Source organism: Nilaparvata lugens, chromosome 8 (assembly GCF_014356525.2).
Source record: "Nilaparvata lugens isolate BPH chromosome 8, ASM1435652v1, whole genome shotgun sequence".
NCBI lineage: Eukaryota > Metazoa > Arthropoda > Insecta > Hemiptera > Delphacidae > Nilaparvata > Nilaparvata lugens.
This window is the reverse complement of record NC_052511.1, coordinates 39,723,934-39,738,286: the sequence shown is the minus strand read 5'-3', so window position 1 is coordinate 39,738,286 and position 14,353 is coordinate 39,723,934. Positions and strand designations below refer to the sequence as shown.

The 14,353-nt window shown below is 38.2% G+C and overlaps 1 protein-coding gene across 2 annotated transcripts in view; it reads left to right on the top strand.

Annotated features, from left to right (window-relative positions):
- The window catches only part of LOC111045022 (protein CLEC16A homolog), a 43,919-nt gene that overhangs the window by 26,727 nt on the left and 2,839 nt on the right, over positions 1–14,353 (top strand). For both annotated transcript variants that reach the window (XM_039434747.1, XM_039434746.1), the window contains exons 15-19: positions 4,361–4,485; positions 6,214–6,359; positions 7,015–7,098; positions 7,768–7,915; positions 9,180–9,454. In XM_039434747.1, coding sequence (XP_039290681.1) covers positions 4,361–4,485; positions 6,214–6,359; positions 7,015–7,098; positions 7,768–7,910 — 498 coding nt within the window. In that variant the 3' untranslated portion in view covers positions 7,911–7,915; positions 9,180–9,454. The remainder of the gene's footprint in view (positions 1–4,360; positions 4,486–6,213; positions 6,360–7,014; positions 7,099–7,767; positions 7,916–9,179; positions 9,455–14,353) is intronic.

Genomic DNA, 14,353 nt, shown 5'->3' with positions numbered 1-14,353 from the left:
TGTTATTTATGCTAACACAGAGATCGTAACTATCAACAAACTTTACAAACAAAAACGTTAACCGTGCATGTGCAACTATTGGTTAGTTCGCCCTAGGAACTTGCCAAGCTCGAGCTCTCTTTCAGGCTCTGTTCGCGTTCCGCTCTTGCTCGACCTGCGATCATCTATTGATCTGTTCGAGTAACGTTCGATTGCGGAACAGCGTAAGTCTGTACGCACCTTTATACCAACGTAAAGCAAGCTATAAACAGTTCACACCAAAAGATATTTTCCATCATTTTTGGATTATCACATTTTGGGTTGTGTCGAGTGTCATTGGTGCTATGACTATGTTGGAAACCGTAGCATTGACGACGCTTATTATGTAGCGTCAGTGATGCTACGCCTGTCTGAAATAGACAGATTGTCCAAATAGACAGATTGTCCAAATAGGCAGATTGTTCAAATAGACAGATTGGATTGTCCAAACAGACAGATTGTCCAAATAGACAGATAGTAGGGCGGTCTGAAACAGCCAACTGAATTTCGAACTGAAAATCAAAACTAGCTTCTCCACATATTTGATCGAGCGAGTTTTTCAAATCAAATAAAAACCTACTGATGACTAGAGCCTCCAATCTTTATCGGTTTATGGGGTTGTTTGTTCGACAATTACTTTTGATTGCTTTCATCAATCACATACTCTTTGAACCATTATGCAGATCGAGTCGTATACCAACGAAATTGACTCTCTCCTTCGACCTTTCTGATGATATATCAGAATATATAATATGAAAATGCATTAGAAACATTGTGGTGACTACTCATATAGAGAAAAGATAGCATAGGAAGATAGCCCATGGTAGAGGGCGTTTATTCTCCAAGTTTCACTGCTAACTCAAGCCGATAGTCCTTATAGTTCCTTTTCGTAAAGCCATGTGACGCTGGTACTCTCTTATGATGTGCCGTTCTTGCACTATCACCTAGCCAAAACAGTAATAATAGACAGTTAGTCGGACAGTGGTTGGCTTGAGTTAACAAAAATCAGCTTGAAATTTGAAACATGAACGACCTACCTATCTTCTTATGCTATATTTTATCTAGGATACTAGCCGTCAGGCTCGCTTCGCTCGCCATATCCGTCTAGTGTCTAGACGGGGGCTCCGCCCCCTGGACCCCCGACTGGATCGTCCAAGAATAAGATCAGCAAGATAGATTCTCAAGAATGAGAATCAGCTCGCTTCGCTCGCCTGCATTTTTCATTCGGGCATTTTTATCATATGTTAGGACAATCCAGTCGGGGGTCCAGACTAAACGGCTGGCTAAACGGATATGGCAAGCGAAGCGAGCCTGACTGCTAGTAATATAATATTCCCAGGATTGAAGTAGCAGTGCCCAATCAATTTTTCCGCGATAAATGCATTTCAATCTTTAACTTGGTGCCAACCTAACAAAGTCAACTCAACTTAATGCCAACCTGACAAAATTATTAATTTAGTTACCAGTTAACAACTGTTTCGAAGAGGTACTCTCTCTAGATTATAGTTCTATATTAACATAATTATGGTATGGACATTTTTCAATTATAATTAAGAGAATAAGAAGAATATACATGCTAAAAGACGAACTTTAAACACTTAAAAACCACCCTTAGAGTTGAAATATTGCTAAAAGATTTCTTAGTGCGCCTCTACTCTGCTTCCACTTTGTGGGAAAATGTGCGAAGGCTGGGCGCTCATCCCAGTAAGTCTAAGGCAAATATAAATGTTCCTCTTAATGATCTTAACAATTTTTTTACTGCACAATCTTCTCAATCTACATCTAACGAGTTCGATGATCCTGTCTGTCAGACTGTCCTTCAATTCAATCATGACCCACCAGAAAATCAGTTCTACTTCTCCTATGTTATCCCTTCGACTATTTCTCACATAATACTATCAAGCTGCAAAAATTCGAAAGGCATTGATGGCATTCCCATATTGTTTTATAAGAAACTTCTTCCCATTATTCTTCCCTCGTTGACTCATATTTTCAATTTTTCTCTACAGAACGGAGTTTTCCCTTGTTTATGGAAGTACTCTATTGTTCGACCTATCCCTAAAATCCGCAACCTACTGAACCTGGGGACTGGAGAGCAATTCATATTTTGTGTTCGATTTCAAAGGCTCTGGAGAGAATTGTGCACATGCAGGTGAATTCTCACTTGAATGAATTGGGTTCTTTTCGAAGTACCAATCTGGTTTTCGCCCCAACTTCAGTACTAGCACTGCTCTTGTGCGCATCACTGATGACTTGCGGTTAGCTATGGACAAGCGACAGGTAACAGTCCTTGTGCAGTTTGATTTTCGAAAAGCATTTGATAATGTGTCACATCTCTTACTTCTTCGGAAGTTGAAGCATCAATGCCACTTGTCTGCGTCAGTAGTTGCCTGGTTCTCATCATACCTTTCAGGTCGCTTTCAGGCTGTTAGTGATGACTCGGGCAATATGTCAGCTTGGTCTCTGGTTTCGCGGGGTGTACCGCAGGGATCCGTGCTTGGCCCATTACTTTTCTCAATATTCATAAATAATGCACCTTTGGTCTTTCAGGATTGTTCTTTCCACCTCTTTGCAGATGACCTAATCATCTATTCCCATACATCAGTAGAGAACATTGCCAACTGCATAGAGCATATGAATCAGAATGTGTCTTCCCTCCTTCAATGGGCTACAGCTCATGAGCTTGTCATTAATCCGTGAAAACCAAGACTTCGATTTTTGGCTTCTCCAGACTTCTCAACAGGATCGAGTTGGATAGGATTCCTGCAATTGTGGTTGGTGATGTGCAGGTGGCTTACTCTAAGTGCTTAAAAATCCTGGGTATCTATCTTGATGAAACTCTTAGTTGGAGAGATCAGACTACTCATTTGTGCAACCGTGTATTCGCTGGAATGCATCAGTTTAAAAGGCTCAAAAACTTCCTGCCCAGGAGCATCAGAATTCTATTGGTGAGGTCATTGATCCAGCCCTTGCTGGATTATTGCTGTTTGGCTTACATCGATATCACAGCGGAACAGAATACTAGGTTGCAGAGGTCACTAAATTATGCCGTCCGGTTCATCTTTGACGTGAGGCGTGATGACCACATCACTCCTTTCTTCGAGGAGCTAAGGTGGCTCAAGTTGGTGGAGCGGCGAAAGTATTTTCTTCTCGTTCTAACCTACAGGCTCATAGTGAGAAGCGATGGACCGGACTATCTTCGGGACTCCTTCACGCTCCTTACTGACATCCAGCCTAATCGAGGTACTAGGTCTCATGAGCTCACCCTCCAAATACCTCTTCATCGAACGGCTATCTTCAATTCATCTTTTCTTGTGTCGGCCTGTCGTGCTTGGAATTCCTTACCATATAATTTGTTACAAACCAATTCATTGGAAAGCTTCAAGAGAAATTTGTTCATGTATCTACTCGAGGGTAGGGTCTGAATTATTATCCTGTTTGTTACTTTCTTTTTATTCCATCCCCTTGTGTTCACTCATAATTGCGTTCAGTTCATAATTTGTTCATCCATGATAATGATAACAATTTCTAGCACTATTCTTCTCAACTTCACTTGCTGTCACTTATTCCTTTTGACAGATTGATTGTCTTCATATTCTCTTTTCATTCAAATCTTCATCATCTTTCTATTGATGAATATTCTATTCTTCTTCCTCCTGTCTTTTTTCTTTTTTTCCTTTCTTCTTCACTCATCTGTTCTCTTCGTTATGCATAATTTATTCTCAATTGTCCATGTAATATGTATCAAGCTTTGCATATCAGTTCCTTTCTCTGTTAATTATAATTAAATTATTTGTAGCTTAAATCTATACTTAATTTTTCTTGTAATTTGTTGAGTTCAATGTAATAAGCAATATTCGTTTGTTTGTTCCTTATCAACTAGTGTTTGCCATAGGTCTTACCAGACCTGGCAACGTAAGATGTAAAATAAAATATCAAATATCAAATATCAAATATCTAAAGGGCCAACTGAACATACCTACAAAATTTGAACGTTTTTGGTCCGGTAGATTATTAGTTCTGCGAGTGAGTGAGTGAGTGAGTGAGTGAGTCAGTCAGTCAGTCAGTGAGTGCCATTTCGCTCTTATATATATATAGATTAACTATCGATACTTTACTGATAAATCAAGTTGAAAGAATAACACTTTGATGTTCTCAATACCACTATATTAGTTGTTTGTTTAATTATGGAGAAATACACCAACATCTCTTACCATAGAATCAAATTTATTATAAAAATAATTCTTCAGGCTATTCAGGCAAAATCAACTTATTTGCAATCGGTATTTTTAAATAGCAGTCTTTCTCTTTCTGTAGTCTTATAGATAATTTATGACTCTAGGTTCAAGGTGACAAGGATGACTCTCGTTGCTTGCACATAACAATTCATCACACGACTACCGGCCCACTCATTGCTGCTAAATTCGTATTTGATGATCACATCAGATGTTTGGCTGCGAAACAGAGGTCAGTATTCAATATTATCAGTTTATTAGGAGTTGAAAAATTCCATCCTTTCTCTTCTCTCATTTATTATTTTAATCGTCATCTCTTTTGCTCCTCTTACTTTTCCTCCTCAAGTAATTTAACCTAATGTACGATTTTCAAAATGCTATCCTCTTCATAGGATCTTTCCCATTGTAAAGCTTAAATTTTAGATAATTAAAATCAATCAATCAAAAATCCAAATAATTTAACATTTCATGTTTTTTCTCCCATCCATTTTAAAACTTTATATATTACTTTTTGTTTTGTTCTCTTTCTGTACCATAGCTGCTCTGATTCTATTTTCCTGTTAATCCATGTCTTCATTTCATTATTAAACATGTAATATGTTTAATAACATATCCATATAACATAAACTTCCAGTTTTCCATATATTATCAGTCATATTGAACTTTCGGAGTTTGGAAGGGCGTTGCACGAAGAAGGAAAGGAGCAGAAGGGTGAGGATGGTGTCATTAGACGCGCCATGGCATGCAGTTTTAGTGTGAGAAATGGCTTGGTCGGGACAACATCGTGCGTTCGTAGGTTGAAGAGTTTATTGAAAATGGCGGCTCCGTGATCACAACAGAGCGTGCGTTCCGTTTACATTTTGCTATTGGACGACGTGATCCCATTCCCATTGGACCAACAATCAGAAATCGGGTATCAAATTTTAGAGCAACATCATCAGCATTAAAAACAAGACCACAAGGCCGAATTAGGACGTCAACGTCAGCGGAAAACGTGGATAGAGTGCGGGCTTCAATTCAACAATCCCCTCGGCGTGCTTTTCGGAAACACTTCACTAGGATTATCTTTCAGTAGTGTCCGCAGAATACTACATAGAGACCTTAAATTTCACCCATACAAGATTCAGGTAGTGCAAGAATTAACAGTTAGAGACTTGGACACACGAACAAATTTATGCCGCGACATTCAGCAGATCCCCGCACTGCTGTTTTGAGGTGATGAGGCACATTTTCACCTCGCCAGAACTGTTAACGAACATATTTTTCGATACTGGGCTGAGAATAACCCACGAAACCTACACGAACGACTCCACAGCCCTCGAGTGACAGTGTGGATCACGTCGACCAATAGCAAAATGTAAACGGAACGCACTCTGTGTTGTGATCACGGAGCCGCCATTTTCAATAAACTCTTCAACTACGAACGCACGATGTTGTCCCGACCAAGCCATTGCTCACACTAAAACTGCATGTCATGGCGCGTCCAATGACACCATCCCCACCCTTCTGCTCCTTTCCTTCTTCGTGCAACGCCCTTCCAAAACCCGAAAGTTCAATATGACTCACTCTGTATAATGCAGGAATGTCATATAAATTAACATTTTAAATTTAACCAACACAAGCTAAAATGACTGAAATAATAGTAAAGTTAGAGAAGGCCTTTTAGAAAAGACGGCTTCCCTGATAAGTTCTCGTGAAATTAATCACGGTTAAAATTTAACCGGCTTTTGTGCAACCGGGCCTACACTTTTCCTTTAAACTGTGGTGATACATCCCTAATTTTTCTAATTAAAAATACCTGTGTAACTTATGTTTTACTCTAACATCTTTAAACCAGTTTAACTTCTTGAATACTAGTTTTACCAGTATAACTTATGTTTTTTTAAACATCTTGAAGACATCTTAAACATTTTGAGTTTTAAAATCATTGTTTCCATAATACTTCTCGTCTGTTTTGCAGGTTAACTAAGGGTCGAACGAAAGCTAGGCAGAAAAAAATGGCGCAAATCGCCCGTCTTCTAGAAATTCCCAGCAGTGTTGCTCAATCCACTCCTTCACCTCCCGCCTACAACCTTCTCGCTCTTCGCCAATCGATTCATCAATACAGTAAGTAGTATTAGTGCTTCTTCTCAAAGTAGAATTTTGTCTTAAATCTTTACTATTTTCTAAAAAAATCCAGCCGAATAAATTTCAATAGAATAGAATGACTTGTTTATTTGATGACGTGGCGAAGTGGAATTGATTTAGTAATTTGGAGATGTTTCCCATTTATCTATTCAAGTACAAAATCAAATCAATGATTGGTAAGACAACAGGATAAATCCAGAACTGTTTATCTCCTCAATTTTGAAAGTCAATACAGTCTAAATGATGTTTTGTTAACACTCATCATAATTATCACAAAAATTCACAATAATGTCCACTCTCGTTTTATGTTTTATGATGTTGTTTTATGTTATCTGACATTGTTTTATATTGTACCCTAGTTATCTGAGTTACTTCATCTATGTAAATGTCTATCACTTTCTTTTGTACCTGACCGACGTGACGAGATCCATGTATATTTTATATATTTGTTGATCAATAAAATGTATTCTATTCTATTCTACCACAACTCTGTCTGATTATAAATAAATAATGCGTTATATGTATATCTGCGTTATGTGCATACCTGCATTATGTTATTATAAGCACTACAGAAAATCACAAGAACTCTGTGTGTTTTTGTGTAAAGTTTTAACATTTTGTCTTGTAATTTTAGGAAGCACGTCTGGCAGACCACTTCTGAATCAGCGACCTCCTGGTCTATCACCCGTCCTCAAAGTACCATCCAGTCCAAAATTAAGTGAGTTAATTCTCAATATATGAAATTTTAAATTTAATTTATTATTCAAAAATAATCCATATAATGATGCCCTCAAGTTTACATAGTACACTATAAAGATAGTAAATTTTCCCAGAACATGCATGAAATAAGTTGTAATATATCTTGCTTCATGGAATAAGATCGCGGTGGTATATGGGAGGAAAGATGGTGCTCACATAAGCCCTATGTATAGTATTGCCTAAATCATCTACAATAACTCTCAAAAATTGAGAGAGATGTTAATAAGTAATGGATGTACTATATCTAGTTTTTGAATGGGTTTCCAATCACTGGGAAGTGATTTCGAAGTACATAACTGCCAGTTTAGGAAGGCACCCTACCAATTGAAGTCATGTATACGCGAGACAGTCACGTATACAATCTGAGCTATTAGAAACCATGCTTACTGTTGTTGGGTCAATTATTCTCCTGAACTTAATTAAACGTAATTGGTGCCTACCGTTAATAAACTCTAATTGGGTTCAAGTAAAAATTCTCAAGAATAGTTTGAGGTGCCTTGTAAAATCTTTGCATGATTGAATTACTGTATATGATTTTCTTTTTGTGTAGCTTGTATTCTTATTTGCTTTGGGGTAGACTTTTTAAAACATCTCTAGACTTTTTAAACATTTCTTCTCTTTTCATCAGGAGAACGTGAAAGAGAAAAGGAGAGAGAAAAAGAGAGAGAAAGGAGAGACAGTGGGTCGGGCAGCATAGAAGGCAAGTCGAGAGAAGGCTCTCCGAAATTACCGAGACCTCGCAGTGAAGAGATTCCTTTGAAGACATGTTGAAGAAGGTATGTGCAGTCATATTTCTGTATTGAATTTGCAATCAAAAAATGAAGGTGAAGTGGGGGTAATTTGGAGCTCAGGGGTATTGGGATCAGGGTTTTTTTATTTTGGGTTGAAATATGAATAATGATATTGATTATTATTCATTTATACATTGATAGATACAATATCATTCTCAATATTAGGCCTATGCTTTTTATCTATTGATGTAATAATATTCGTATGGCGTTAATTGGTGGGGATTTCCTGACGGAAGTTCCACCTCGCCTGGATATATCATTTAAGCCGTCAATGGGCCTTACGACTGTCATACTTCAGCCGGGATCGACAATTTAATGTACCCATCCGATAACACGGTAGTGTCCTGTTCAAAAACTTTTGGCTATGAGCAGGGTTAAAACCGGGGATCTCTAGGCTGCTACGCAAGCACTCTATCCACTAGACCACGGATCACTCCATCTATTGATGTAATCAATGGTGATTAAAAAAATATTCAAATCCGGGATAGAAGTTTCCAGTTCTCTCTACATTTTCACCCTCAGACATAGTTGATCCATAACTTTCCATTCATTTATAGGTGAAATGGAGGCAACATGAAATTTGAAAGTGGAATGCCTCTCAAGCTTATTTCTGGCCTAGAATTCAAAAATTGAATCAAAATTCTACTACAAGTGCTAAAAAAAAATTTCCAGCCGTGATTCCAATTACCCCATGAAATTTACATCATGGAGCAATTGGGATCACGGCTGTTGGGGTTATTGGTATCAGAGTGATTACAATTTTTATTACAATTACATTTTAATCATTTTCTCTAGCAACAAGGTTTCCGAAGATCATGTCACAACAATTAAAAAAGTTCATAACTCAGAAACTATTCGGGATAGAGAAGTAATGAATTAATAAAACCAATATAAAAACCTTGTAGTACCCTTTATTATGAAAAACTTTAAAATACTTCAACTAGTATTTTTGTTGAAGTATTTTAAAGTTTTTAATAATAAAGGGTACTACAAGGTTTTTATATTGTTTTTATTAATTTGTACAAAAGTAGCCCATGTAAGTGAAGTGATTTAGAAGTAATGACATTTTTCGTGAGAAGAGAATATAATAAGCTATATACTAATAGCCAATAGTCACAAGAGAACTGTTTGATTCGTGTGTGTCGATAGATAGATAGATTGATTGGTGTTGTTTGATTGATTAATTGATTGGTGATGATTGATTTATAGATAGTTGGGGACTTATTGATTGATTGACGTTGTTTTGCAGAGAGACAGTATACCGACAGTGCCAGTTGTGCCAGAAACAGCTTCCAGCTCTAGTGCTGGTGTAGTGGCAGCAGTGACAAGCAGCAGTGTGACAGAGAGGGAGAGCGGCGTCGGTGCTGTGTCGGCGCCCAGCGTCGAGACGTCCTTCGGTGCCGTGTCGGCGCCTAGCGTCGAGACATCCTTCAGTAAGCCGCCGCTGCAAGACAAGGACAGAGAAAAACGCCCGCCCTCAGCCAAAGGCAAGGTGGAGACTGTCTGAGGAAGGGCCAAGTCACGGTCAGTGATGGATCTCAGTTTTAATATAGTTGACAGTTTTCAATAGTTGTGATTTTTATTATAGACAGCTGTTTGCACAGTTTCAGTTTAAACTAAATTTAATTCTCCATATTATAGGGGTATTCACAATGTTGTTTTAGCCAGCTAAAGTGCTATTTGATATCTCTGGATTGTGAACGCCCCATCTAGAACTATCTGCTATTAGCTAACTGCAATAGCATTCCAAGCGGATAATTTGTGTAACTCAAAGTTTATAACCTCACTTTTGCTACCAAATATGACAAAAAAATATGGCCGCCGTTTTAACAGAGTTAGCTAGAGTTAGCGGACTCAAACCTGCGTTATCTGCTATCTCGTCTGCTAATTTTTTTTCTAACGTATCAACTTAGCGTTCTAACTAAGCAAATAGCAGGAGTTAGCGGATAGCTCGACTTAGCCAGCTAATTCCAACATTGTGAATACCCCTAATATCTTGTTCTTTATAATGTGGCTCATTTTGAGACTAAGCCACCAGCTGATTAAATTCAGTTTAAGCTGTGACTGTGCAAAAGACCCTAAATGGTTCGGGTTTAGTTCAACCTTCGAATGCATATTATGTTATATGCTTAATACAGGCTACAACTGAAAACGGGGAATTTTAAAATAGCACTTACAAAAGTAAGAATTTTTACTTTTAATCCTGGATTCCCACATAATACTGAACGTGTCCGGTTGAATAAACATATAATTCCCATGAGTTCTCATGGGACTATTCCCACTCAGCACGGTCGAGCGAGTGTGAATAGTCCCATTATAACTTATGGGAATTATATTCTCACTGTAGTGGACACTAATATGTGATAATCCACCTTGATGATGGGACCATAGATAGAAATATTTTCAGTTGAGTGATCTGAAGCAGCTCGCACACAGGGACGGACAATCAAAGAACTCAAATGTACATAAGCTATTGTTCCTGTGTGCAGACTGCTTAAGAAAACCAAAATTCCTGAAGATAATTCCATTTACATGATGATAATTCAAACGTTTTCATTCGTGTAATTGCAGATTTACAGCATGATTTCCAAGTTGATTTTATATTCGATATTAAGGTTGGGACAGTATCTATGTACGTGTACGCTCACATGATGTGTGAGTTACATGATTGTTGGAAGTTACATTGAAGTTCAGGCAATGTTTCAGAATAGCTATAGAATATTTGGTATTGATAGAATTTTAAAGTAAAAAGAGAGAAAAGGTTTTCTGAAGTCTTCAGCTGTAAACAATGATCTTAGGATCGCTTACAACGATTTTCCCAGCTCGTTTGACGGATATTCAAAAGGAATTTAAATATGAGAGAAATCTTGCATCCAATTTACTGTATTACTTATGGACTCACGATTTTGGAAGTCATATAATACATTAAAACCTTGATGAAACTCATCTTGACCTTCCGGAAGTCGCGCTCTACTCAATCACACAAGCAGTCGCGTGTTGTAATTTTTACTACATCCTATTTTTTATGTGTTATGTACTCTGTTTACTTGCAAAACATATTAATTAATTGTATAATTAATATTTTCATCTCATTGGATTATTTTAGGCCTATGAACATTTCCATGATTACCTTTTCGTAGCCTAATAAGGTACACCAAGCAAAGCCAACAATTCTGTGTTATTGGTTCGTTGGCAGTCTCTTTCCCTATCATATGCACTACTTATGCACTATCGCGACTTAGGGCCGGTTTCTGAGCTCGGGATCTATAAGTTCTGGACTTACAGAGTCCAGGACTCAAATAAGCTCTCGGGTCTAAATTGACTTTCTGAGTCACGATTTTATCTTCTAAACTCCAGAGTCTATCAAGTTCTCGACTTATTTGAGTCCAGGACTCAACGCAGTAGACATGAGGGAAATTCACAATATTTTGCTGTTGTATTGTTGGCATTATAGCAAAACGAAACAGCTGATTGCAGCGGGACAATTCAAATGAGCATGCTCTCCAAACTATTTTGTAAAAATACGTTTCGATTTCTTTGTAGGCCTATTCAAAGCAAAACCTTTGAAAGGTGAATGAATAAACATTTCATTTTACGTTATGCTGTTATTGATCATTGATCCTAACCAGTGATTTTGGAATAAAAATTGCATTAGGCTATTTAGTTTGAAAACGTATTTGTTTTGAAAAAACTGGAGTAATAATTGATTATATTGTTATTATTAATATGTTGAATATGACATTGATTAATAACATTCAGATTGGAATATAAATTCCAAGGCAATCCTTGTATTATTTTGCTTGAACATTTTTAGGTTATGTCATAAAATGAGGTTAGTTTTTTACGCATAATTCTGATACAATTATATTCCAAAATGAACTTGCAAACTATAAATTATGAATTTAGATTGACTAATCCAAATAATTTAGGTATTCCATGACATCTATTTGGCTTTTTATTTACTCCAAAACAATAACTGAATTGTGTTTGCTCAGTTAAGTCTAGAACTTGAATTTAAACCCTACTCCAGTCGAGGGTTTAAAATTACGCTGTTTTAAGTCCTGGACTTAACGATTTTTGATAAATCCTTGACTTGGAAAGAGGGGAGAATCTAATTCAAGTCCTGGACTTATAAGCCCTTTACTCAAAAAGCGAAATTATAAACTCTAGGGTCTAACATGATCTCTAAACTCCAGAGTGTATTTAAGTCCTCAACTACGTTAACGCACTGACTCGGAAAGCCAATTTTCTGACTCCAGAGTTTAAAGCCAGTTAAAGTCTAGAACTTAGCTAAATCCCGAGCTCGGAAACCGGCCCTAAATGGCACCTAAAGACTGAACCATTGCTCGGTTGATACTGTAACTCAGTGGAGTGATGGGGAGAAAGTATTGAAATGAATAGGTGACTCATTCACTGACACCACCCCATTCAATAGTTTTGTGCAGCAAAAAAACTGACACTGTTGTACTTTTTACAACAGCGCGACTGCCGGGAGGTTAAGGGACAAACATAAAAACGGTTGCATTGTAAAGATATACTTAGCAACAAATCTACTTTTAGAAATTCTTGTGCTAGTTCTTATATATCAATATACAATTGATTGTAAGGGATTCGTTTTATCGGGACTCTATTCTATAGGAACAAGGCTACCTTTCACTACACGTGGATAGTGCGGCGCACTATACAATTGATTGTAAGAGATTCGTTTTATCGGGACTCTATTCTATAGGAACAAGGCTACCTTTCACTACACGTGGATAGTGCGGCGTACTTTATATTATGTTTAGTCCAGTGTGCGGAAGCCTTTTCCCTACATCACAGGTACTGTAGTCTCATAAAACTATAACCTTTGTAACCCGGCCTGTGTAGATTTGTTCTGAACAAAGCTCAGGCTAGAGCTACCAGAGGACTGTAATTTACTATTTAAATAATCAAATACAAACAAGGGGCCAAATTTAATCTTCAATTTGAGCCAGGTTATTTGTACAGTTAAACTCTGCATTAATGAACAATAAAAAAGAGCAAAAACTCACCAAATTTATTCCAATCTTGACTACTTGCCCTTCGAAGCCTTTATTGGGTGTTTTGGTCAGGTTCAGGGTGGGACGAAATCTGGGAATAGACAGGTTCTTGCTTACGGGCTGCCTTCTCGTTGATTCTGCGTTCAACTTGCAGGTTATACACTGTGTTTCGAAGAAAGCTCAAACTGGATTCTTTATAAATTCAAATCCGATTCAAATTAATTCAATTCAATACTATTTACGCTGTTATATTCATAATTCACACACACGACACTCAAACAATTTACAAGAAATCTCGAACGAAAAATTACATGACAAACAAACACAAATTTGTTCTTGCAAAAGAACGGGCTGATTAAACCAGACAGACAAAACTTACAAAAACATCCACAATGCCAAGCAAGCAGGACGGTCTGCGCCGGCGCAAACACAAGCCTGCTATTGGCAGAACTACAGTCTGGCATTCTGGCGCTACAATTCGAGTTCTGTGGCCAGAACAAGATTACTTAATAGTATGTGAAAGCCTTTTCCCTTCATCTTAGGCGGGATGCACACCGGAGAAACGCGTTTCGTGGAAAAAGTTTCAGGAAACGTGAAACGAAAAGTTGCTTGCAATCGACTGATAAGATTAAGCAGGGAACGTTTCTTTTGTATGCATGCGCGAGTGAAACGGATTGCATGAAACAAGTTTCATGAAAGAGGGCTTCACGAAATGCGTTTCTCCGGTGTGCATCCCGCCTTAGGCCGCGGCTCCACTGGCCGTAGTTGATCGCGCCGTAATTTTCGCGCGCTACACGCGACAGTTGGGTGGCTCCACGGGCAACAGAGAACGAACTGCAATCCGTTGCGCCGCCGTGGCTTCACTAGCAGTAGAAGTCAGTCAGTGTGCCGGTAGACGTGACCGATGAACGATCATGCCGCACGTTAACATTTGTAATGTTGTACTCTGTACTTTGTCTACAACAGTGTCTACTTTTAGTTTAGAGACGACGCCGGTTACAGAAGAGAAAATGGTGGATTCATCCAATACTAAGCAACAGGATGTCTGAAGGCATGTTCCACACGTTGCATAGCAAGTTACAAAAGTATTCAGACAAGTTTTTTGAATTTTATCTCATGTCTCAAAAATCCTTGCTACTTGGTCGGTAGTTGGCACTGGACTGAGACGCAACCAACGCTGCAGTCTACAGCTAGTGGCGCCAAGGTAGTGGCGGCAAAATGTAGCAGTAGAATAGGACGGGTTCCATTTGCGCGCGACACTACATTCTGTGGCGCGCCGTCAAATGTTTCACGCTGCAGACTGTCGCTAGTGAAGCCACCTCCTTTTGTTTCCTGCCTTCTCATTTCTCTGACTTACTAACTGCACTTTGTAGCGCGATCAGCTACGGCCAGTGGAGCCGCG